The sequence below is a fragment of the Gallinula chloropus genome (assembly GCF_964237585.1).
Source record: "Gallinula chloropus genome assembly, chromosome: 1".
NCBI lineage: Eukaryota > Metazoa > Chordata > Aves > Gruiformes > Rallidae > Gallinula > Gallinula chloropus.
This window is the reverse complement of record NC_140085.1, coordinates 67,275,628-67,297,233: the sequence shown is the minus strand read 5'-3', so window position 1 is coordinate 67,297,233 and position 21,606 is coordinate 67,275,628. Positions and strand designations below refer to the sequence as shown.

The 21,606-nt window shown below is 43.8% G+C and overlaps 1 protein-coding gene and 1 long non-coding RNA gene across 2 annotated transcripts; both read left to right on the top strand.

Moving 5' to 3' along the window:
• Positions 1-1,394: 1,394 nt before the first annotated feature.
• Positions 1,395-2,573, top strand: LOC311201614. The gene is made up of 3 exons (XR_014617873.1): positions 1,395-1,439; positions 2,149-2,276; positions 2,394-2,573. It is a non-coding gene; the product is annotated as an uncharacterized lncRNA (long non-coding RNA).
• Positions 2,574-6,791: 4,218 nt separating this feature from the next.
• TIGAR (TP53 induced glycolysis regulatory phosphatase) lies at positions 6,792-21,252 on the top strand. The gene is made up of 6 exons (XM_084272394.1): positions 6,792-6,926; positions 10,533-10,570; positions 13,263-13,384; positions 16,805-16,882; positions 19,224-19,334; positions 19,758-21,252. The coding sequence occupies exons 1-6, from the start codon at positions 6,895-6,897 to the stop codon at positions 20,211-20,213; spliced, it is 837 nt and encodes a 278-aa protein (XP_084128520.1). The 5' UTR covers positions 6,792-6,894; the 3' UTR covers positions 20,214-21,252.
• Positions 21,253-21,606: the final 354 nt, after the last annotated feature.

The following is a 21,606-nucleotide window of genomic DNA, read 5'->3' as shown; positions in this document are numbered from 1 at the left end:
GGTATCGTTAATGCTTGGTTCAAGAGTTTTCTTTTGCAATTTCTATATTTTTAATTTGTCCACGAACTGTGCAGCCACTCTTCATTCACTGCTGCTCTAAAAAGTGGAATTCCCTACAAATATCATGCAACCAGCACGAACAGAATGAAATTCTATCCCTGCTGAAGACAGTGGGAGCTCTGCTGCACACTTTTAACAGGTTTAGTAAGTTCATTCTTCTCTTACCAGTCACATCAATAAATGTGAAGCTGATGTAAAAGCAGGTAGAAATTTGGTTAAGTCTGTCCGAGTAGTTTCCTTTTCTTTTACTTTTTCAGAAGAAAAAGCCAGGATTTCGCTGCCAAGAGCTAGGACAGGTAAGGGGTTCATCTTTCTCAAAATGGCACTATCCCTTGAGCATTACATTGGTGTTTTGTCACACTAAAATCAGCACATGGGACTCTCTAGGTCACTGAAGCCCACTGTCTGCAGCCACAGCCCATCAGTCATCCATACTCTGCTGGGAAGGATGCACAGGAGGACGCACAAATTTCAAGCATTTAACACACTGTAACCCAAATGTTCTATGGTTAAAGAGCAAGGACCACATGCACCATCGATCACATGGGCTGCTTGATGGCAATGTATGTAATACAGTAGAAAGGGTTCATTTTAATCTTACATTTTACGGGGAAGAAACAGGCCAGGAAAGAGCACAGCTTTGCTCATGCAAGCGCCCCTGTTACTGACTTTTGCGTCCTTCTGTGATCACTTCCGGGCACAAACAGAGAAAAGGCATTTGGTTTTTAGGGAGTTGTGTGAGAGCCTTCTCTGCGCTGTTTGCGAATTGAAGTCAGCCAGCTGGCACGAATGGAAACAGGCGATGCTCTACTTCTTTGCCCCCCACAGCACACTGAATCATTTCTCCCAATTAAGGGAAAGTTTATTTTAAAAAGACTTTGGGGATCCCTTTAGATCTTGGGAGAAAAGCTGGATGTACCACATTTACTTTGTATGTCCTTGAAATATAAACCCACATGGTCTTTCATTTCTTTGGAAGGAAATTGCACATTGCAAAGGGTTCTCAAAGGCGACCTGCACTCCAGCTGTGTGCAGGGGCACAGGTACCACAACATTTTTATACCAAAAAGGGAGCATGGCAGGTGATGTTGCTGCCATGGGACAACAGTGAAAATTGTGGAGGTCTTGGCACAGACGCTTGCCGGGGGGCAACATCAGGCCAGCACTCAGCATGGGATTCAGGTGCGGTGTGCACTGTGGGGGAGGGACATCCCTTGGTAGCAGAAACATTAAATCAAGGCTTGCAAAGTAAGGTGAGTAATGCCGAGGTATTTACGCTTGGGTATGAAGTACGTAAGCAATATGCCTGGCAGGAGGGGCTGCTCTGAGTTCTGATGTAACCCGCGTGCGAGAGAGAGAGGAGCTGATGGCAAAGCACAGTAAGTAAAGGGAAATAATAAGGGTGGAAACGTCTGTCTCCTTAAATGTCTGTCCTTCTCTGGAAATGATGTGGTGATAACCCTGTCTTGCTATTGAGTTTTCTCTAAAAATAAACTGGGATGTTATTTGAGCTCTTCCAAAATGTAACGCGCAGAAACTACAAGAAGAATTAGGACAGAGCAGCGAAGGAGAGAGGGAAAGGTCAGCAGACTGTCCGCGTTTGGGGCTACGGCTCCTCAGATTACTCGGTAAGGTTTCTCAGAGCAAGAAGCCCTGGTTTGTCTGGCAGGAGACTAGCAAGCATCCCTGAAGAGCAACAGACTGACCCTTCTGATGTTTTCAGAACTTGGACAAAACTGTGACCATAACCGGCTGGAGGATGAGGACTGAATTCGGGATTGTCGCCCAGCGCAGCTGAACAAAACGTTTTCTCATTTTTTCCAGCTCCCTCAAGTTAAACCTTTTTGCTTCTTTAAGAAGGTCTATTATTATTATTATTATTATTATTATTATTATTATTATTATTATTATTATTATTATTATTACACTTTCTCTGGATTTGCATCTTGCACACAAGAAGTTATCGATCTTTCCAGAGTGCTCTGATGGTATTATTTAGTTTCCAAGTTTAGTTATTAAGGTTTGGCCATACGTTACAGAAATTCACGACAGAAAGGAGTGACATTTGGGTGTGATTCTTCTTGACAGTGAGAAGTGCCAGAGCAAAAGATGAAACAGGAAATCCAAGCAAAATGCCAGGCTCTCTGAATGGGAAGTGACTAAAATCGGACCCTCGGACCAGAGGGTGCAGGCTGCGGCAGGACCACTAGATGACGGTAACGTAACTCCGACAGATACAGCTATTCCTGGAACTGCTCCAGGAAGGAGCTGGCTGGGCTTTCCTAACCTTCTGGAAAGTTAAGATGTTTAGCTGAGCCTTCTCACTCCTCCAGAAGCTCACCTGAACGCCTTCGTCAACCAGAAAGCCTGCAGCCGCCGCATGAACGTTTACACTTGGGGGGGCTCGGGCAAGCTGGTCCAAAGTGCTGTTCTTGCAGGAGCACAGAAGGTTTTATGTTCAGCCAGCCAGACAGAAGGGGCTGGCCCTGCTCCCTGTGTGCAGCCGGTATATCACACTGAAAATCGTCTCTAAAAATAAGTGATCACTTTCCTGAAGTTACTTTTTTCATGACAGCCACTGGTGTAGCTGCCGCAAAGGTGTTGCACAGCCGCCTTCTCCGGCCTGTCCAGTTCGAGAACTGGACACAGCACAACCTCTGTGCTTGGAGTTGATCAGGTTATGAACTTCTTCATGCCATCACGCCCTTTAGAGGCATATTACACAGGGAGAGGAGTGGAGGAGGAAAAGAAGGAATAAATTAATCCTATGCTTCTGCTGGGCTGGGGTACTTGCAAGAGCAGGAAGCAAGATGAAGTTGAGGATGGCAAGTGAGCTGCAGGGAATATAGCCCAGCTGATTATTTCAGTTTTGTGTTCCCAACTGCCAACTGTTGTTTCATGTTTCATGTAGATAACTCTCCCTGGATTGATGGTATTCTCTGATGCTCGTGGTATGAGATCCATATGATGATGAATTGAATGGATTAGGGTTTAAAACTTTTATTAGAATAAAATTTTCTCATTCCAAAACGTTTAACTGCCAGCTCTGCACAATCTTTTTCTTCCTAAGATGATTTCCTTAACATACTATTCTTCATCTGCTGAGGCAAAGCGCTCGTGTTAGCAGTTGTGCTTTGTGAACACTTTGTTTCAACGGGCCAGTTAAACAAAAATTGGCTCACGAACACGGACTGACATGACGTGCTACAGAAAAGCAGAGAAATTACCAAGGAGGAAGGAATGACAAGTAAGAGTTTTAATGCTCAGGAAAAAAAACATACCCACACATGCTATAACGATGAAGGAGCAAAAACAAGAGGGCTAATCAATGGAAAAGGGAAACATGATCTAGTCGCCAAACCACGAGGCTGTAAGTTAGAAGCTGCCAGCCTCTGGAGCTGTTTTCTCACAAGCCCAAGCTGCGTGACTTCAGACCCTTCAAGTCCCTTTAAAACTTTGCCTGAAGGGCTGTCACTTTTGCAAAGGGACCTGTATCAAACCCTGCACTTATAAGAATAGAGACGCTCACAGTGCTGGCTCACATTTGTTTTCACACAGCTGGGGTCTTACCATCGTAGCAAAACACAGTTGTTTTTAATGGTGATACAATAGAAATAGGTCGGAGCTGAGTCATTTGGCACTGGCTCATTTAGAGGCTAGACATGTCACTAGTCTCACCCTTTGAAAATGTCAGTTCTGAAATCTGTGGAGGAGAGGCACTGTAGAAATACAGGGTAGTGTCACGCTGCCAAAGGAAGATAAAAAGGGAATGAAACAGACCTACCATTGTATTAAATATTTAATTTATCATCTGTGTTAAACCGCTGTAAAATGAAAGAATTATGGTTTAGTCTTCATGGAGAATGTTTTTGGTTCTAAAGCACAAACCAGTTTCAAAGGTAGGTCAGATCTCTGGGCAACCCAGGAGAATTTCTCTGATTTTTAGATAGAATTTATTCGATCTGGTTGTAAAATCCTAAAGGAAATTCTCTCAGCTATCTGACTAACTAGTATTTTGGTTAATTGGATAGTCTGTAATCCATAAAACTTCAGGCTTCTCAGAAGAAAAGGATGATTTGTGGTCTCCTGTTACTTTATCCATTTTACCAGCAGTAATTTCATAATGGTATTATTAAATAATTGCATTTGGGTCATTGTCTATTAGAAATCACCATTAGCAAAATGATTAAAATATTAACTTTAAATACTATTTTCTCAGTTCTTGTGTGCTATTATAGCTCCCTGGATATTTTTGTTCAGCCTTAAGTGGCTTTCACATTTCTTTCCTGGCTTTTTGCAGCCTTATAATACATATTACCTGTTATTGTATTCCATATCAATAACACAGTGATTTGACCAAATCTTTATGGTTAATTTCCTGAAACGTCAACCAATTTTAATCCTTAGTATTTCTGGACAGCATGACCTTTCACAGAATCACAGAAGGGCAGGAGTTGGAAGGGACCTCTGGAAACCATCTAGTCCACCCCCACTGCTAAAGCAGCATCACCTACAGCAGGTTGCACAGACAGGCATCCAGGTGGGTTTTGAATACCTCCAGAGAAAGAGACTCCACAACCTCTCTGAGCAGCCTGTGCCAGTGCTCTGCCACCCTCACAGTGAAGAAGCTTTTCCTCACATTGAGATGGAACTTCCCGTGTTCCAGTTTGTGCCTGTTGCCCCTTGTCCTGTTGCTGTGCACAGCTGAATAGAGTGTGTCTCTTTCCTCTTGACACTCGCCCTTTAGATATTTATAAATGTTGATGAGATCCCCTTTCAGTCTTCCCTTCCCCAACTAAACAGACCCAGCGCTCTTGGCCTTTCCTCATACAAGAGATGCTTTAGTCCCTTCATCATCCTTGTAGGCCTCCACTGCTGGTAGTTCCCTGTCTTTCTTGGACTGGGGAGCCCAGAACTGGACATGGTACTTTGTGGCCTCACCAGGGCAGAGTGGAGGGGGAGGATGACCTCCCTCAACCTTCTGGCCACAGTCTTCCTAATACAGCCCAGGTACCATTGGCCTTCTTGGCTACAAGGGCACACTCCAGGGTCATGCAGGTGAATGTTTCCTGAGGTGAATGTTGTATTTCTGTGTTGAGGAAAATACCTTTGATGCCATACTCTTGCAGTTTGCTGAGATGTACGTATGTTTCTTCACAAATCTTCAAAAACAGGAAGTGGTGAAGGAACAGCAAAATAAATATCTACCTTTGTAAGACTTTTTTTTGGTTTTGTGTTGCTTTTTCACCCTCACGAGGGAAAGTGAGAGTCTGAATGTCACACGCCAGCAACTGAAGGAAGAATCCTCTTCCTCACCAATCAAGTTACGCATTGGCAACAACAGTGTGAACTACAAAATCCAAAGGTGTATTGTGTCTTCCTGCAAATGCTCTCAGATGGTTCAGAAAGAATACTGCCAGGTAAAAGAGAGTCCATTTATTGTATCTAGATCAGACGTCAGCTTTAACCCTGAGTTTGAAAAGGTCACTGTGACATAGTATGTGTGTGTGATGGTTTTCACAGAGGTAGGCGGTAGGCTTGCTTTTCTCTCTCCCTGCAACTCCCCCAACTTGTCTCTTGTTATTTCCCACACGGTTGTGGAGAGAAAGCAGCCTCCATCTTAATACGAAGCTCACCCGTCCCCAGGCCTATGCATCCCAAGACTGCATTACTCAATCTCCCATCTACATCCCAAAAGCTGAAATGATGTGGGTACATAGGGCCTGAAGGAGATGATGACAGCCAGTCCCATTTTCCAGAAAACATAGGGAAGCTCTGGACTTCCTCAGCACATGGCTTTGTGCTGTGGTTGCCTGCCTTGCATACGGTTATGTCCCATGCAACTTTGCCTTGCCAACATCGAGCCTGAAACTGTTGCCTCAGAACGCGTCACGGCTTTGCCGGTGATGACTCGGGGCTATGATTTGATTTCCAGGAACTTTAACTGACTTGCAATTAGTGTAATTTATTCAACTACTGAGATTACTCTGAGCAAAGTCCGGTCGCCCATTAGAGTCCTTGCTTAATTTAGTTGACATAACAAGACAGAACATCATCAGACACTGCATCTTCTGCCATGTGGTAAACTTACCCAGGTTTCCAGGCCCTGAATTACAGGATTATGTGAAAACTAGGGTTTTAAGGTGAAAGCCGCCCGACAAAGGGCAAAGTAAAAACATGCTCCTTGAGACCTTAGGAAATGCTTTAAAAAAAAACCCCAAATACCCAAAACATGTGGGGTTTTAGGGCTACCATGAACCTGCAAGGCGGTTGCAGAGTTGTCGGGGTTGGTCTCTTCTCCCCAGTGACAAGTGATGGGGTGAGAGGCAATGGATTGAAATTGCACCAGGGGAGATTTAGGTTAGATATGGGGAAGAATTTCTTTACTGAAAGCGCTGTCAAGCCCTGGAACAGGCTGCCCAGGGGAGTGGTGGAGTCACCATCCCTGGAGGGATCTAAAGGCGTGTAGATGTTGTGCTTGGGGACACGGTCTAGAGGCCGGACTGGGCAGGGTCAGCCTGGGGTTGGGCTCGATGATCTACAGGATCTCTTCCAACCCAGGCGAGTCTATGAGTCTATCTATGATTCTATGACGCCACCTCCCTCCTTCCCCCCGCCCCGCCCCGGCGAGCAGCCGTTCCGCGAACAGGCGGCGCCGGGACCCGTTCGCACGCGCCGGGCCGGTGGAGAGGGGGGGGCGTGGCCGTGACGTCACCGCCGGGCGCGCGGGGCGGCCGGGCGCCGCAGTGCAGGCGGGAGGTGGCGGCGTGACGCGACGTGAGGTGAGGCGAGGCGAGGCGAGGCGAGGCCAGGCCAGGCCTGCGCGGACGCGCTATGGTTCGCTTCGGGCTGACCGTCGTCCGGCAGTGAGTACCGCGGTACCCCCATCACCCCGCTCTCCCCCCTCCCCGCCCCGGCCCGGCCAGAGCCGGGCCTCGTCTTTGCCCTTCCCCCTACTCCCTGTTGTCCTCCCCTCTCCCCCCCCGGCCCCGGTGCCGGGACGGGCTGTGACGCCAGCTGCAGAGTTCTGTTCCTTCCCCGCCCCGGGGCGGTCCGTTAGGCGCGCGCCGTTCCCTCAGGGGTAACGTCCGCTGACGGGCGCGCTGGGCCGCTTGGCAGCCCCGGGGGCCCCGGCGTCCGGCGGTATCCCTGCCCTGAGACCCGGAGGGGCGGGGAGGGAGGGAAGGAAGGAAGGAGAGAGGGAGGGAGGTGCCTGACCCCGCGGGATCTGTGTGGTTATTGCCTCCGGGGTGACTTCGCGGCGTGAGCCTGGCGCCGTGTGCCTCAGCACGGCCAGGTACCGTCATGCCGGCGCGGTGTGGTGTCGGTGGGGTGGCAGGGCTGTGCACAGCGTTTTAGGAAGTGCTGTTTGTGAGCTCGAAGGTGGCTGGTCACAGGACCTTTCTCCTGCCAAAAGCTCTGTGGAAGGGTGAAGAGCTTACTCAGGAGCGGTAGTCTAACGTTTCTGCTGTGAAACGTTACAGACTTGGCGTCTGTGACTTAGTTGAAATCATTAATGGGAGATTTTCTTTGCACAAAAATAAGTTGGCAAGATCTGTGGTTAACTAGTTACTCACCTCCAGCTTCCAGCAATTGACAGTAGTCAACTCGTTAATCTTTCTGAAAGCAAAGCTTTTTTTTCTCCTTTAGCATAACACAGTTTAACACCTGATTAGTGCAACTGGAGCGATGACTTGTTTGGGTTTGTTTTTTCTTTTCTCTCCCTGATTTTCCTGCAGTTAAGAGATATTCTTGACTTCCCTTAGGGACCTGTGTCTGCTGATGTGGCACTCCTGTTACAGTCTTACTTTTACATCAGCTAGAAAACCTGTGAACCTGAAGCAATTTGTTGAACTTGAAGTCTCCAGGTGTCTCACTTGCAGATGCTTCAGAAAGATCCTGGTTTATTCACCAGCAAATGGATGGAAGTTCCTTGGTTGTGTATGCTGTGCTGTCTTAGCGCTACTTGCACATTCTGCTCTTCCACCACTGTAGTTGTTGGACCTCAGCTGGAGGCCAGACACCCACCAAAGCCACTCTATCACTCCCCTTTTTCGCTGGACAGGGGAGAAAATACATATTGAGAGGCTCAGGAGTCGAGATAAGGACAGGGAGAAATCATCCTGCAATCAGTATCATGGGCACAACAGACTCAACACAGAATAAAGGAAAGAAAACTCTCTAACTTATTATACTACACACACTCAGTGACACCAAAGTCGGGTAATGAGAACTGTGGCCAGATTTTAAAGCACCTCCCCCCACCCCTCTCTTCTTAGCAGACTTCACTTTACTCATGATTTCTCTCCCTTCTTTCTCCCTCCAAGGATGTCATGGCTGGGAGGCAGTGGGAAATGGGGGATGGGGGTTTTGGTCAGTTCCTCACAAGTTGTTTTCCTTCTTAACTGGAGGAGCATTCCTCACACCCTTCCCCTGCTCCAGTGTGGGGTCCTACCCACAGGGGACAGTCCTCCACAAACTTCTCCCATGTCAGTCCTTTCTCACAGGACTTCAGCTCTTCACCAACTGCCCCAGCATGGGTCATTGCTGTGGGGTGGAGTCAGAAATCATTGAATGTCTCTCAGTCTCTCAGGCCCAGACTGCTTCTGTTGGAAGAGGAGTCGACGAGGGAGGAAGCCAGCTTGGCTGAGTAGGGAGATCCAGGAAGATCTTCGGGAAAAGAGGGAAAAATATGAGCGTTGGAAGAAGGGGCAGGTGTCTTGGGCCGACTAGGAATTTAGTGAGATCATGTAGGGAGAAAGTCAGAAGGGCTAAAGCTGAACTGGAACTCAGACTGGCCAGTTCTGTAAAAGATAATAAAAAGTCCTTCTACAGGTACATTAACAGTAAGAGGAGGATCAAGGAGAATCTCCAGCCCTTATTGGATGCTGAGGGAACATTACTGACAAGGGATAAGGACAAGGCTGAGGTCCTTAATTCCTTCTTTACCTCAGTCTATAATAGTAAAGATGGGTATTCCCTGAGTACTCATCCTCAGGATCTGGCTGACAGAGAGGGGAAGAATAGCATAATTCCCATGGTTGAGGAGGAAATGTTTAGCGACCTACTTGGCCAGTTAGACACTAACAAGTCAATGGGGCCAGATGAGATTCACCCGAGGGTGCTGAGAGAACTGACAGATGTGCCAGCCCAACCCCTTTCCATCATCTATCAGAAATCCTGGCAGACTGGGGAAGTTCCACTCGACTGGAGGCTGGCAGATGTTACCCCCATATATAAGAACGGCTGGAAGGAGGATCCGGGGAGCTACAGGCCTGTCAGTCTGACCTCAGTCCTGGGGAAGATCATGGAGAGGGTCATCTTGGGAGCTATCATGCAGCACATGTGTGATGGCCAGGGGATCAGGCCTAGTCAACGTGGGTTTACAAAAGGTAGATCCTGTCAAACTAACTTGATCACCTTCTATGACAAGGTGACCCGCTTAATGGACAAGGGGAAGGCTGTGGATGTGGTCTACCTGGACTTCAGTAAAGCCTTTGACACGGTTTCTCACAGCATTCTGACCGAGAAACTGGCTGCCACTGGCCTTGACAGGTGGACCCTCAACTGGGTTAAAAACTGGCTGGATGGACGGGCCCAAAGGGTGGTGGTGAATGGAACCAAATCCAGCTGTAGGCCAGTCATGAGTGGAGGTAATTGTGCCCCTGTACTCGGCATTGGTGAGGCCACACCTCGAGTACTGTGTCCAATTCTGGGCTCCCCACCATAAGAAGGACATTGAGGTCCTTGAGCAAGTGCAGAGAAGGGCAAGCAGGCTGGTGAAGGGGCTGGAGGGCAAATCGTATGAGGAATGGCTGAGGTAGCTGGTGGTGTTTAGCCTGGAGAAGAGGGGGCTGAGGGGAGACCTTATCACCACCTACAACTACCTGAAGGGAGATTGTGGAGAGGTGGGCGATGGTCTCTTCAGCCAGGTGACAGGAGATAGAACAAGGGGAAATGGCACAAAGCTGCGCCAGGGCAGGTTCCAATTAGATGTTAGAAAAAAAAATTACTGAAAGAGTTGTTAGGGCCTGGAACAGGCTGCCCAGGGAGGGGGTTGAGTCACCTTCCCTGGGTGTGTTCAAAAAAAGGGTTGATTAGGTACTTAGGGATATGGTTTAGCATAGGATGGGAATGGTTGGACTTAATGATCTTCAAAGGTCTCTTCCAACCTTGTGATTCTGTAATAGATAAATTATAATGCATTTATGGTAAATTTAAGAAATTATGCCCCTTTACTCCAGGTTGGTTTGTCACAGTAAATGTTGACAGCATGGTTGGGGTTGGCTGCTTGAAAATAGTTTGGTGGTTTGTTTGTTGCTTTTTAAAAAATTATAAAGTCTTCTGGTGCATCTTATTGAAAAGAGGCATATTCAGACTTTGCTGTCTCCTGTTGCTATCTAATATAATAATGTGCTTGAACATTCTGTAAAATTGCTGTGATTTTTTTTTATGTTTATAATGTCTTCCAGTGGAGAAACAAGATACAACAAAGACAAGATACTTCAAGGTTAGTATCAGTTCTTCTACTAGCTTGCTAGAGGTGGCAAATTACTCTTCCCTGCACCGTGAGAGAAGCAGTAACCAAATGTTGAAATGTTAAGTGTTATTACAGAATAATATTGCAAATTCTAAGAGACTTTATTTGTAAGCCAGTATATTACCTTGGTAACTGTTGAGAACTGTAAAGATTCTAAGTTTGTCTCCACAGAGTATCAAAAAATAATGATTTCTGGTGTCGACAGGAATATTAGAATGGTTCCTTTTTCTAAAAAGGGAAAAAAATAGTTGCCTGTAATCAAATAAAGTGGTAGCAGTACCTGTTACTAAGGATGCCAGAGAGTCCCAGTGTTAAATCTGGGTTGTTTCAAGCCTGGGGAATGAGCTTCTAGGATTTAGATGAGAAATGAAAGCTGCAGCTCTGGCAAAGAACCAGTCAGGTGAATGTTGGTATGGTGAAGTTGGTAAGGAGCCTCAGAAGGCTGTATAAAGGGTCATGTTGTAAAGGAGGCTGCTGCCTTAAAAAGGTAAATCTGCCACTGAGAGAAGAGCTGACAGTACAGCAGGGAAGAATGAAAAGATTGGAAGAATGAAAAGATTGTTTAAAGGCTTGAATTGTTTTATTCTAGCTTTTTTTCTAGGAAGGCAGTCTTAAGCCAGACTTTTCCTCAGTGACTGCTGACCTGTACACCCAGAGCTGAAAACACTGAGCTGCTTGAATATCTGTTGTAGGAAAACCAAGTCTTGCTGCTGGAAGGAACCTAGTGGGCTTGTGCTCCAAATAAATAACATTTATACAAGGCTGTGTTTTGTGAGGAAGAATCATGCTTCTAGATTTTCTTACCTCTGTTTTGATATTGCACTTTACAGTTCTTGCAACATAGCTTTGTGCTCATAATAAAGTGAAGAAGCAGCGCTCTCCTGCTTTACGTTCTTAGAAGTATCAGTGATGTCTTTTAAGTTCCTGTCCCTCTGGCAGATGACATGTAGTAAGATTCTTCTCTTCCCTCCTGGCCACTGTGTAGAAAGTGAACATTGCCAGCTCGTACAGAAGCATCTGCACCTTTGTCTTTTGAGAGGCATAAGACCTATACCAGAGTGATGGGGTACAACCTATTAATGGCCGAACTGCAGACCAGGTGCTCAGAACTGGATACAGTTCTGGGCTCCCCAGTATAAAAAAGACAAGGATATCTTGGAAGGAGTCCAGAGGAGGGCTACAAAGATGATTAAGGGCCTGGAGCATTTCCCCTAAGAGGAAAGGCTGAGTGAGCTGGAGCTGTTCAGCCTTGAAAAAAGAATACTGAGAGGGGATCTGATCAATGTGTATAAATATCTGAAGTGTGGGAGACAAAGGGAAATGGCCAGTCTATTTTCTGTTGTCTGTGGAGACAGGACAAGGGGCAATGGCCTCAAGTTGGAGCACAGGAAGTTCCGCACCAATATGGGGAAGAACTTTTTCACAGTGACAGTTACAGAGCCCTGGGACAGGCTGCACATGGGGGTGGTGGAATCTCCATTTCTGGAGATATTCAAGACCTGTCTGGACACCTACATGTGCAGCCTGTCCTAGGAAACCTGCTTTGGCAGAGGGGTTGGACTCAATGATCTCTGGAGGTCCTTTCCAACTCTTAGGATTCTGTGAACCTCATGTTTTGGACTTACTGTGTCCTGTATTTTGCTATGGGAAGCATATAAATGATTGCTCATTTGCTTGGTGAAAACTTGTTTTTGTCGTTGTGGATCTAATGAGAAATGCATGCTTCCTGCTTTGGCTCCCTACAAAAGTAAAATAGGTGATGCAAGTGTGGACACAGGAGTTTATTATAGGTTTGTCCTTCTGCTACAGTTCTTGGTTCTCTTACAGGCTGTGACAGGAGGACACCTGTTTCATTCAAATTGGAATACCACAGTGCTGGTTCTGTCAGCGCTGCCTTTGGAACTCTGTGGCCAGTTAGTTTCACATCCTCCTCTGACTGAGAACAATTTTTGGAAGGGTTGCTGCTTTTCAGCTAGGCTGTGCAGCTGCATGAGCACCGGTGTCAGTGTGCAAGGTGGAGTAAGGGAGAGACCATGACAGATTGTGTTTACATCAGCTGTAAAATTCCTGTGAAACTGCGTTTTTGGCAAAGAGAGTCTGCTGCTTTCCGCTTTGCACAGAATCCCTTCTTGCTGCCTCATTTCTTCAAGGCATTGTCAACACTGGGGAATGGGGAGGAGTGGGTGCTTCATATTTTCAGGATGTGCTTGTTTTTTCCATACATGTATTTTAGTATTGAGCAGTTGATAACTGTCTTTTTTCCTAATTTACAATCAGCAAATCTGTGTACAGAGTTTCAGTTGTGAGATTCCTCTTGCAGGAAGCCTACCAGCAACCATTCTTAAAAACAACAAATGATGTAAAATGACTACTCACATTTAAAAAACATAGATCTCTGGTTTATGTTTAAATTTGTCATGTGTATCCATTAATACAAATACCATCGACAGTGATGCTTCTGTCTAGTGTGCACTCCCTTTTTTGTACAATTTGTGTGACTGAGTTTAGGGAAGACCAGAGGAACAGGGACCAGGGGTTGGCTTTCCCGAAGGAGAAGCACGTTACTATGCCTGACCATAGCATTTGTTGCTGCCATGCTTGCTGAGCTACTGAATGATCTAAAATGTACATGTCTTAATGGTAATGGGTTTTTATATTGTAGGACAAGGAGTGGATGAGCCACTTTCTGCGACTGGGTTCAGACAAGCAGATGCTGCTGGTTTATTTCTCAGTAATGTGAAGTTTACTCATGTCTTTTCAAGTGACCTCCTTCGAGCAAAGCAGGCAAGTACTTCTGGAGGCAACTGGATGTAAATATTAGCTTCAGAACTTGTCATTCATTTGCTATCGATTATACAACAGTAGTACAGCGACAGAGAGCCAGAAGCTGTTTTGATGGACTTAGAACTGCAGTTTGGGTTGTGTATTCTGGGAGTAAAGAAATTTCAATGGAAGCAGCTCAGTTAGGGAGCAGTGAAGGCCAGCTTGCATTGCAGGACCTCATGTAGGGTTGTTCTTATGGGTTTGTCATCATTCTATACATGCATAAGCTCTTGCTAGAGGGGTAATCAAGGCTTGTGGTAACACAGCCTGAAGTCAGCTTTCCTTTGAAGAAACAAACAAAACTGGCTCTTTGGCTATTGGATAGTTTTGTATTGTCTTATGCATTGTGTCTGTATGCTGTGTTTTCCTGAGGAACGGAGGTCCATATAGGACCTATCAAAGTCCGTACAAGCAGCATTAAATGTGCAGAAAGGTTGGATTTTGGCAGGAACATAATAGCATGCTTCTTCCCTTAATGTGCTACTTTAATAGGTTAATTACATTGAAAAAACTATTAATTACTGATGAGGATTAAGGGATTTTATGTGAAAGATTACAGAAGGCTCAAAAATTAGGGTAACCAAGCTTTTAAAGGTAGAGGCCTAGATCTGCTGTTACAGGAAGGTCATATCTCCTGTGGAAGCTCTGTCCTTAATTCTCTCTTGTTTTACTGATGCTGTGGTTTCAAGACACATGTAGACTTCATGTGATTGAAACTACTGTCCAATTCTTGATGACCCTGGGGGTTGCTTGCTTTTTGCTTTGTTGTCCTGCTACAGAAGTCTGTGAAGCCTTGCTGTAAACCAGATCAACACAATTAGCATAAATCTCCATTTTATCTTAAATCATCGATATTGCTCATGAGTTTTGCAACACAGTCCCATAAACTGTTGTAGCAGCACCACTTAGGCAAAAAACAAACAAGGGAAGGAGCACAGGGTGGGAAGAGTCCAATAATGACGTATTTTAAAAGTACATAATAATTGCTTGACAAGTCACTTCCTTTAAGTGTGTGTATGGCAGTGATTATATTTAAAGACATCAGCAGTGCTTTATAACGTTCAGAAGACTGTCTGTGTTATGTGCCTGCCTTAGGGAAATTGTTTTGGAATGCTCAGCCACTTGATACTCAGGTTGGTAATTTATTTTTCACTGATATTAAAGACAGCTTTTTCCATGAGAAGCATTCACACTCTCATAATGTAGAAGACAGACCTGAATTTGTCCTTTGCATAAAGGAAATGTGTTTTGCCATTTGTTTGACAAGCTATCCAGACTTTGCAGAAGCTTTTCCAAAGGTGTGCAAAGCTGCAGTTTCCATTTGCTTGGAACTCCCTTTTTTGGCAGCTGCAGATCTATGTGTCTTTTACAACGCTGTCACCTCATCACTCAAGTATGAGAGGAATGCATGAATTCCCTTGCAAAAGAGGAAAAAATGGTTTAGAAAGAAACTGTTAGTGGTAAAGCTTAGTTTCCCTTGCAGTGACTCCATCAGCTGTAGTCGGGGTACGAGCTGGTTACTGGAACTAAGAGCAGTATGGGGTCCTCTGGCTACTGCCTGTAGCTGACAGCTGAACATTCAAGCCTGAATAGGATAGGAGAAAACAGGGATATGTATAAAGGGAGTTGTTCTAGCTGGGCAGGAATTCTGGAAGCAGAAAGCCTGTTTGAGAGCATGAGGTTAGGAGGGAGTGTCAAAGACTAGCTCCAGAAATGAGCAGTATAGAAGAGAGCAGGCAAACCTGTAACGTGAAAATGAAATTAAGTCTATTTGTGCAAACTGGGACATGTGTGTGAACAGAGCATGAATCTGTAATAGAGACTTGGAAACTTGAGCATAATACCAAAATCTGCAGGAGGTAAGGGGCCAACTGTGAGATGCTAATGCCATAGTGAAGTAAGTTCAGGGCTGGGACAGGCTGAGCTCTGAAAGAGAATGGAGAAGAAATCTTCGAGTCTTTTCCATGTACAAAGTGGCAACGTTTCTGAAGCGTGCTGGTATCCTAGTAACGGGTGGTGCAGAAAAGGTGTGAGGAAGTTAATCTCTTCTTCAGAGCAGATTTCGGTTTCAGCCACAGTATAGGAAGCTTCGTATGTATTTACAGTTCAGAGTATGAGTTAGTGCTTTAAGTGAATATTGTCTATTCTGTGTACTGAACGAGTATCTGTCCTGGAGAATTTCAGGATATAATCATACAATTAACTATGCTTCTCATATGTACAAAGACATTTATCAACTCTATCTGAAATTGGACATTACTCTGTGACAGAAATATAAAGTTGCAACATAAAGCCTTCCCTAAGCAATACACTAAATAGGTCATAAAGTCTTGTTTGTACAACAAGGGTACTTACTACTGGCCAGAATCCAAGGAGCCTTTTCAATATGACTTCTTCGAATGTCCGGTTGGATGGGGACGTTTGTACAGGATGTCCAGCTGATATTGTCAGTCAAAACTGTATGTGAATCTGGTACAGCCTGCACACCTCAGTGCATATAAGAACAGGGGCAGGTTATCTGTTCTTTAGTTCCCTTTACTGACTGTGGCATCCAGACAACTGTGTAATACCCAACACATTACAGCCTGTATTAGGCGCTACTTTTCCAAAGTGATATCGGAATTTCTCCTTGATTAGTTGCCTTGCCCTCCCTGCACCCCCAAAATCACATATTTCCTTAGATGGAAGAAAGATGAATAGCACAAAACTCAAGATACCCAGACCACTGTTAAAAGCAAACTAAGCCTGCTGGGTTTTTGCTGTCCCCTGGCCATGCTATAAAATATAAGAAGATAGATTTAGTTTTTTTCCCCCTAAGTGCGTTTCTCCCTTACAACATTTGGGCTGGCACTTCAGTATGTTGCCAGCAAACAACCTTTTGCCTCTTAACTGCTTTAAGAGTATTTGACTTCTTAGCCACTTACCAGAAAGTAATTTAATTTGTCAGATGCTGTGGTTTTTGCAGTCAGTTTAACGGATCGTTCTTTAGGAACGTATTGCTTGTGAGTCCAACACTTGTGCCACATGTAAAGAATGTGTTGGCGTGATTTGATTTGGGAGTAGCAGCATACTGAAGAGATGATGTGCCCTTTCATTCCTGTAAACCCTGCTGCTGCTGTGCATCTTGCTGCCCACCTTTCACAGGTGCTAAATGTCTTTAACTGCTCTGAACTTCGAACTCTGAAAGAACTTTCAGAAGATTGCAACTTTTCTGTCTTTTATGACCATATATCCAGTTCTGAAAGACACTGCTAGCTGAAAAACATATCTTGCTTCTTTGGGTACTACTAATGTGATTCCCATTTGCTGTGATGTTGGAAGATGGTCTAGGTGTTCCGCGAGAGAACAGCTCGTTGATGCAACTCTGTGTTCACTTTTTAGACTGCTGCCACAATTCTAGCAAAAAACAAGTTTGGCAAAGATTTGGAAATCAAGTATGATGCAAGACTTCGAGAGAGAGTAAGTGATAAAAGAATTTGGTTTAATATTGAACCATTTAAAAATGTAACTGCTGATTGATTGGTTTATTAAATAGTGGAGAAGACTATTTGATGTGGTTAATCACTAAAAACTGAACTCTTCACATTAGGTACTATAAATTTCTTGCAGAATAGTGAAGCAAAGCCAAAATTTAGTGATTAGTGCTGTAACTGTGATGCTCTGATGATTTAAGTAAGCTAAGATTTACATGTCACAGGAGTTAAGTGTAATAAAAAGCTTACCTCTGTTTTCTAATCCTGTATGTAAATTACTTAAAAATACTTCCTTGGTTTACCTTCTCTAGCCTGATGGTGCAACTCAGTGTTGGCTTTTTAGCTGTGTGTACCTTTCATTTGCACAAAGACTTGTGGAAAGCTTTCTCCTGTCCATCTAACACTCTGCTTCCCGGATTAGTGCCTCTGCCTGGTAACAGGCGTAATTGTACCTGCGTAAATTGCACCTGGATCAGAATAACCTGGGGTGGTGGCTATTTCTGCTAACGTGAATCGCCCTTCAGATGCTACACTGAGATTATCAGCTGAATTTTAAATGAGGAAATGCTACAAAACCACAAGTGGGGTGGCATATTGCCAGCGGGCAAGTAAGGGTTTAAGGAACAGGACAGGATTATAGCATTTCCTATTTGGATCTACTCTCCCAACCGAAATTCTGTTTCTTCCACTGGAATTGCAGTCAAATGCCCCCCAGTCTTCTTTAGTTGCTTTATCACCAGATGTCTGTGAAAATATTACAGATCACGATGCAGAATTTTAGAAAGGATAATCTTAAGTTTCTGTTAAATGTTACTTCCCCTTTATTGGTGTTTTTAAGGATGCACAGACATGCCAATAGAGTATCTGCAGGGCACGGGTTGTACTTCACGTCTCTGAGAGATTTGAATTAGTTTGAATTGTATGAAAAGAAGAAAGTCCTTTAAAAGAGCATATGTAATTGTCCCTGTTAAGAAAGGCTTATTCATTTGTGTGTTGCTTTCACCAGAGAAGCCTGGAAAAAACTTTTAAGATTAAGATTTCATTTTCAGCAGCTTCAGAGCACTTATTTATTCACGTCTTTCTTAGTCTTCTTAAATTTTGCTTCAGGGAAGGGGACTGAGAGGCTGAAAGACTGCAATGAATTAGTTGTTACAGCAGCTAATTGCACATCCGCAGCAAGTGGATAGTAACATAGTATTCAAAGAAGCCTCAGTAATGAGTTACGTGACTGTATCCTAGCCATAGACATCTGGATTTCTGAAATGTGTGTAAGCAAGTGATGGTACAGCATCAGCTCTCAGTTTCTCTAAATACTCCTTAGAACTGCAGTGTTTTCATCCTCTTCAGATGTTGCAAGGAAAGACCAAAGCTTTCCACTTGAATTCATTTTTCATCTGTTAGTGGTAGGGAATTATTCAGAGCGAGAGGTATTAATCTGGTTTTACCACTGTTAGGGGTGTGCCTTGGAAAGACCTTCAAGGTCAAAAGTGCTAATGCACATCCAAGTGTATCTATCTTGTAACGTACATTGCAGATGATATTATGTTTTATACTGTAGTGATCCAGAATAACTATCTGGTCTATATGGATTCTTACTACTGTTTCTTGTCTGGGACTTGCATTTGGAGGCCTCAGGAATAAGTGTGTCATTGAAGACAGATAATTGTATATCCTCTGAATCCATTGCCTTATGTTTCTGGGATCTTTTTCATCTTTCTTGTTTTCTGAAAATGCTGTCCACAGTGGTAATGTATGTCCTGAAAAAGTGTGGGGGAGGTCTTATTGTTTAATAGATAGAATACTTGTGGGGTTTTGCCTTTTTGGAAAAAAAAAAATCTGATTTTAAATTTGACTCCTCCTCTGTTGTGGAGATCTGTAGAGAAAATGCTTGTTTCTTACTTGTGAAAAATAATTCCCTGTAGTCTTTCTGCAGATGAAAAGTAAATGGAGTTTACTGTTAGTTATCCTTGTGTGAATAGCTACACACAGAGGTGTTTGCAACATAAGCTCAGCCACAAAGACACTTGAATTTTGTGTGCTAAGAACGAGCACCAAGAATGTAGGAAACAATAAGGCAAAGATCAGGGTGTTTTGGCTGTTAGTAATTTAAATGAGATTCTGCTTTGAATGTACTTCTCTACCCAATACATATGTCTACTTTAACTTAAGTAGCAGATAAAAGGAAACCTCCTTCCCCAGTATCAGGATAAAATCTAGTTAAGCCTGCATGCAACAACAGGGCTGTTAAAGAGATGTTCGCACTGGAAGTGATGCTGGAGACTCGATCGACCTTGTTAAACCCACTGCTTGTTACTTCCCTCTTACAGAAATACGGTGTTGCAGAAGGAAGGCCTCTGACCGACCTCAAGGCTATGGCAAAGGCTGCTGGAGAGCAGTGCCCTTCATTCACGCCTTCTGGAGGAGAAACACTGGATGAGGTATGGTATTTATTTATTTGTGCCCTACTTTCTGGGCTATTTTATCAGTGCAGATGCAGCTGTTGTGTACTTAGTGATATTTTATTGAGAGCTTAGCCCAACCAAAGGTTGTCATTTTCTAAGCTGAAAGCACTTCCTGTTCTGATTGCAGTGGCTGCCAAGCAGGGAATCTCTTCAGAACTAAAATACTGATTCTGAGACTGACTCCTCATGAAGCTTTCGTTTGCAGAGGCGTGATGGCAGTTGCTTTCACTGTTGGCTTTGGTGGGCAGAGGGGTTTTTACAGCATTTTACCATTGCTTTCTGAGACTTGTCTGCGATAAATGTTTGTCTTTTAACCGAAGTAGTAGTTACATCTCAGTTTTCTGGAAGCTGAAGTCTCTTGCATCCTTCACAATGTGCCCTTCTCACCTTCTTCTTTAGGTAAGAGAACGTGCAAGGGATTTTTTTGAATTTCTGTGCCAGCTAGCTGTTGAACTGGAACAGAAAGAACAAGAACATGGCATGGCCAGCAGAAGCTCAGGAACAACTGAAGAACAGTTAGCTTTCCCTTGGACAAACCACTGCAGTGAAGCAGAACTTAGCTCTGATAACGGTGGAGCTTCTAAAATCTTAGATGCCAGTATCTTAGTGGTGAGTCATGGGGCCTACATGAGGAACTGGATTGGTTATTTGGTTTCGGATCTCAACTGTACTTTACCAACAAATCTGACCAAGTCTCAGTTGTCTTCTGTCAGTCCCAATACAGGAGTTAGTCACTTCATTGTAAAACTTGAAAATGGAAATTTGTTAAAACCTGAAATCACATGTGTTTGTCTTAATCAAGACTCTCACTTAGTGGATGTGGGAGCTGAATGTGTAGCCTCAAAAGTGTTTTAAGAGTCTTTGTAGGGGTAAGTGGTTTTAGATCAACATTCTGCTAAGCTTGGGAAAAGCTATCTGTAGTAATTACTGAGATTGGCTGGAGTTTTTAACACTGAATTGCAAAATTGAAGACATGCAGCTGCTTACCCTCTTAAAATAACACAATTTGCATGGTCCTAGTGCCCGAGACGAGTTGGCACCAGAGAAATAATACAGATGTTCTTTATGAACAGAAACAGAATAGTTTCAGTCACTTGCATATCTGCTCCTAAAATGCATATTTAAAAAAATAAATAATCCATTAGCCCATAATTATTTTGGTTATCTCCAGGTAAAAGATTCAGGGAATGGTACCTCAGAGATGAGCTATATACTGTATTCTTGTTTTGTTACAAAAAGCTATATTGTAATGTTAAACATAGATGTTGTTTTAAAATAACTTTTATGAATGCAATAGCATAACCTAAAAAGGAGCCTTGCCTAGTGGAAAAGGTTTGCTGCAGAGTCAGGAGACGTGTTCCTAGCTCAGCAGCTGTGGGACTCCGGGCAGATCTCTCTTCCATTTGTAAAATGGGGATGATGATACACCTACCTCGCGGGAGTGTTTCGTTAAGAAATCGTTGCTGTTGTTGAGACCTCTGTTGAAGAGCACTGTACACAGACATATTTATTTTTGACTGTAAGCAGGGTGAGGAACCTGATGTGCACTTAGTTGAAATAACAGTCTCTCTTCTGATAAGTAGCTCTTATCAATAAGGGTGAGTTGTACTTGACTGGAATCCTTTTGTCAATCGCAGTCGTACGCTTGATGAGTGAATATTTTTGCCTACAGTTAGGCAGGTTTGATTGCTTGATGAGTATTTATAGATGTTGTTAGTACTGCATTCTTTCCCCATCGGGGTGTTTGTAGTGTTACTCTGTAAGGTTATCTGATTTCTGTTATTTATAATAGCCACATACTTTTCTTTCATTTGCATATTTTAAGCCTGTTTAAAAAAAACCCAAACAAACAACAAACAACCCAAACAAAACCCCCAAAATTAATTAAAGGCTCCTGAATGGAACTCATTTTGTCTGTATTTCTTTTGAGGTAAAAAACTTCGTTAATATTGCACTTGGAAGCTTTGCTCAAATCATATAGCTGCCTTTTTATTTATTTTTTTTAATTTATTTTTTTCCTGAAAATCCCCAGACTGGTGGATCAGCGCTGTCCTGACTCGTACCTGGAAGAACCCCTGATGTTAAAATTTTAGGGTCCATACCTAAATTGCTTGTAACTGTATGAAATTAACTGTTTGACTAAGTTTTAATTGTTCATATTTTTAAAAAATACGCTGTCCTGTGAACTTTAAAACTACTTGGCTTCTTTCCCCCTAAGGCAGACTTGAATTTTGAGGCGTTAGAGGAG

Excerpts from the sequence above, each read along its gene's own strand:
- TIGAR (XM_084272394.1), top strand. The coding sequence starts at position 6,895 with ATGGTTCGCTTCGGGCTGACCGTCGTCCGGCA. Across the intron at positions 6,927-10,532 it reads GGGCTGACCGTCGTCCGGCA|TGGAGAAACAAGATACAACA; the intron begins GTGAGTACCGCG and ends AATGTCTTCCAG. Across the intron at positions 16,883-19,223 it reads ATGCAAGACTTCGAGAGAGA|AAATACGGTGTTGCAGAAGG; the intron begins GTAAGTGATAAA and ends TCCCTCTTACAG.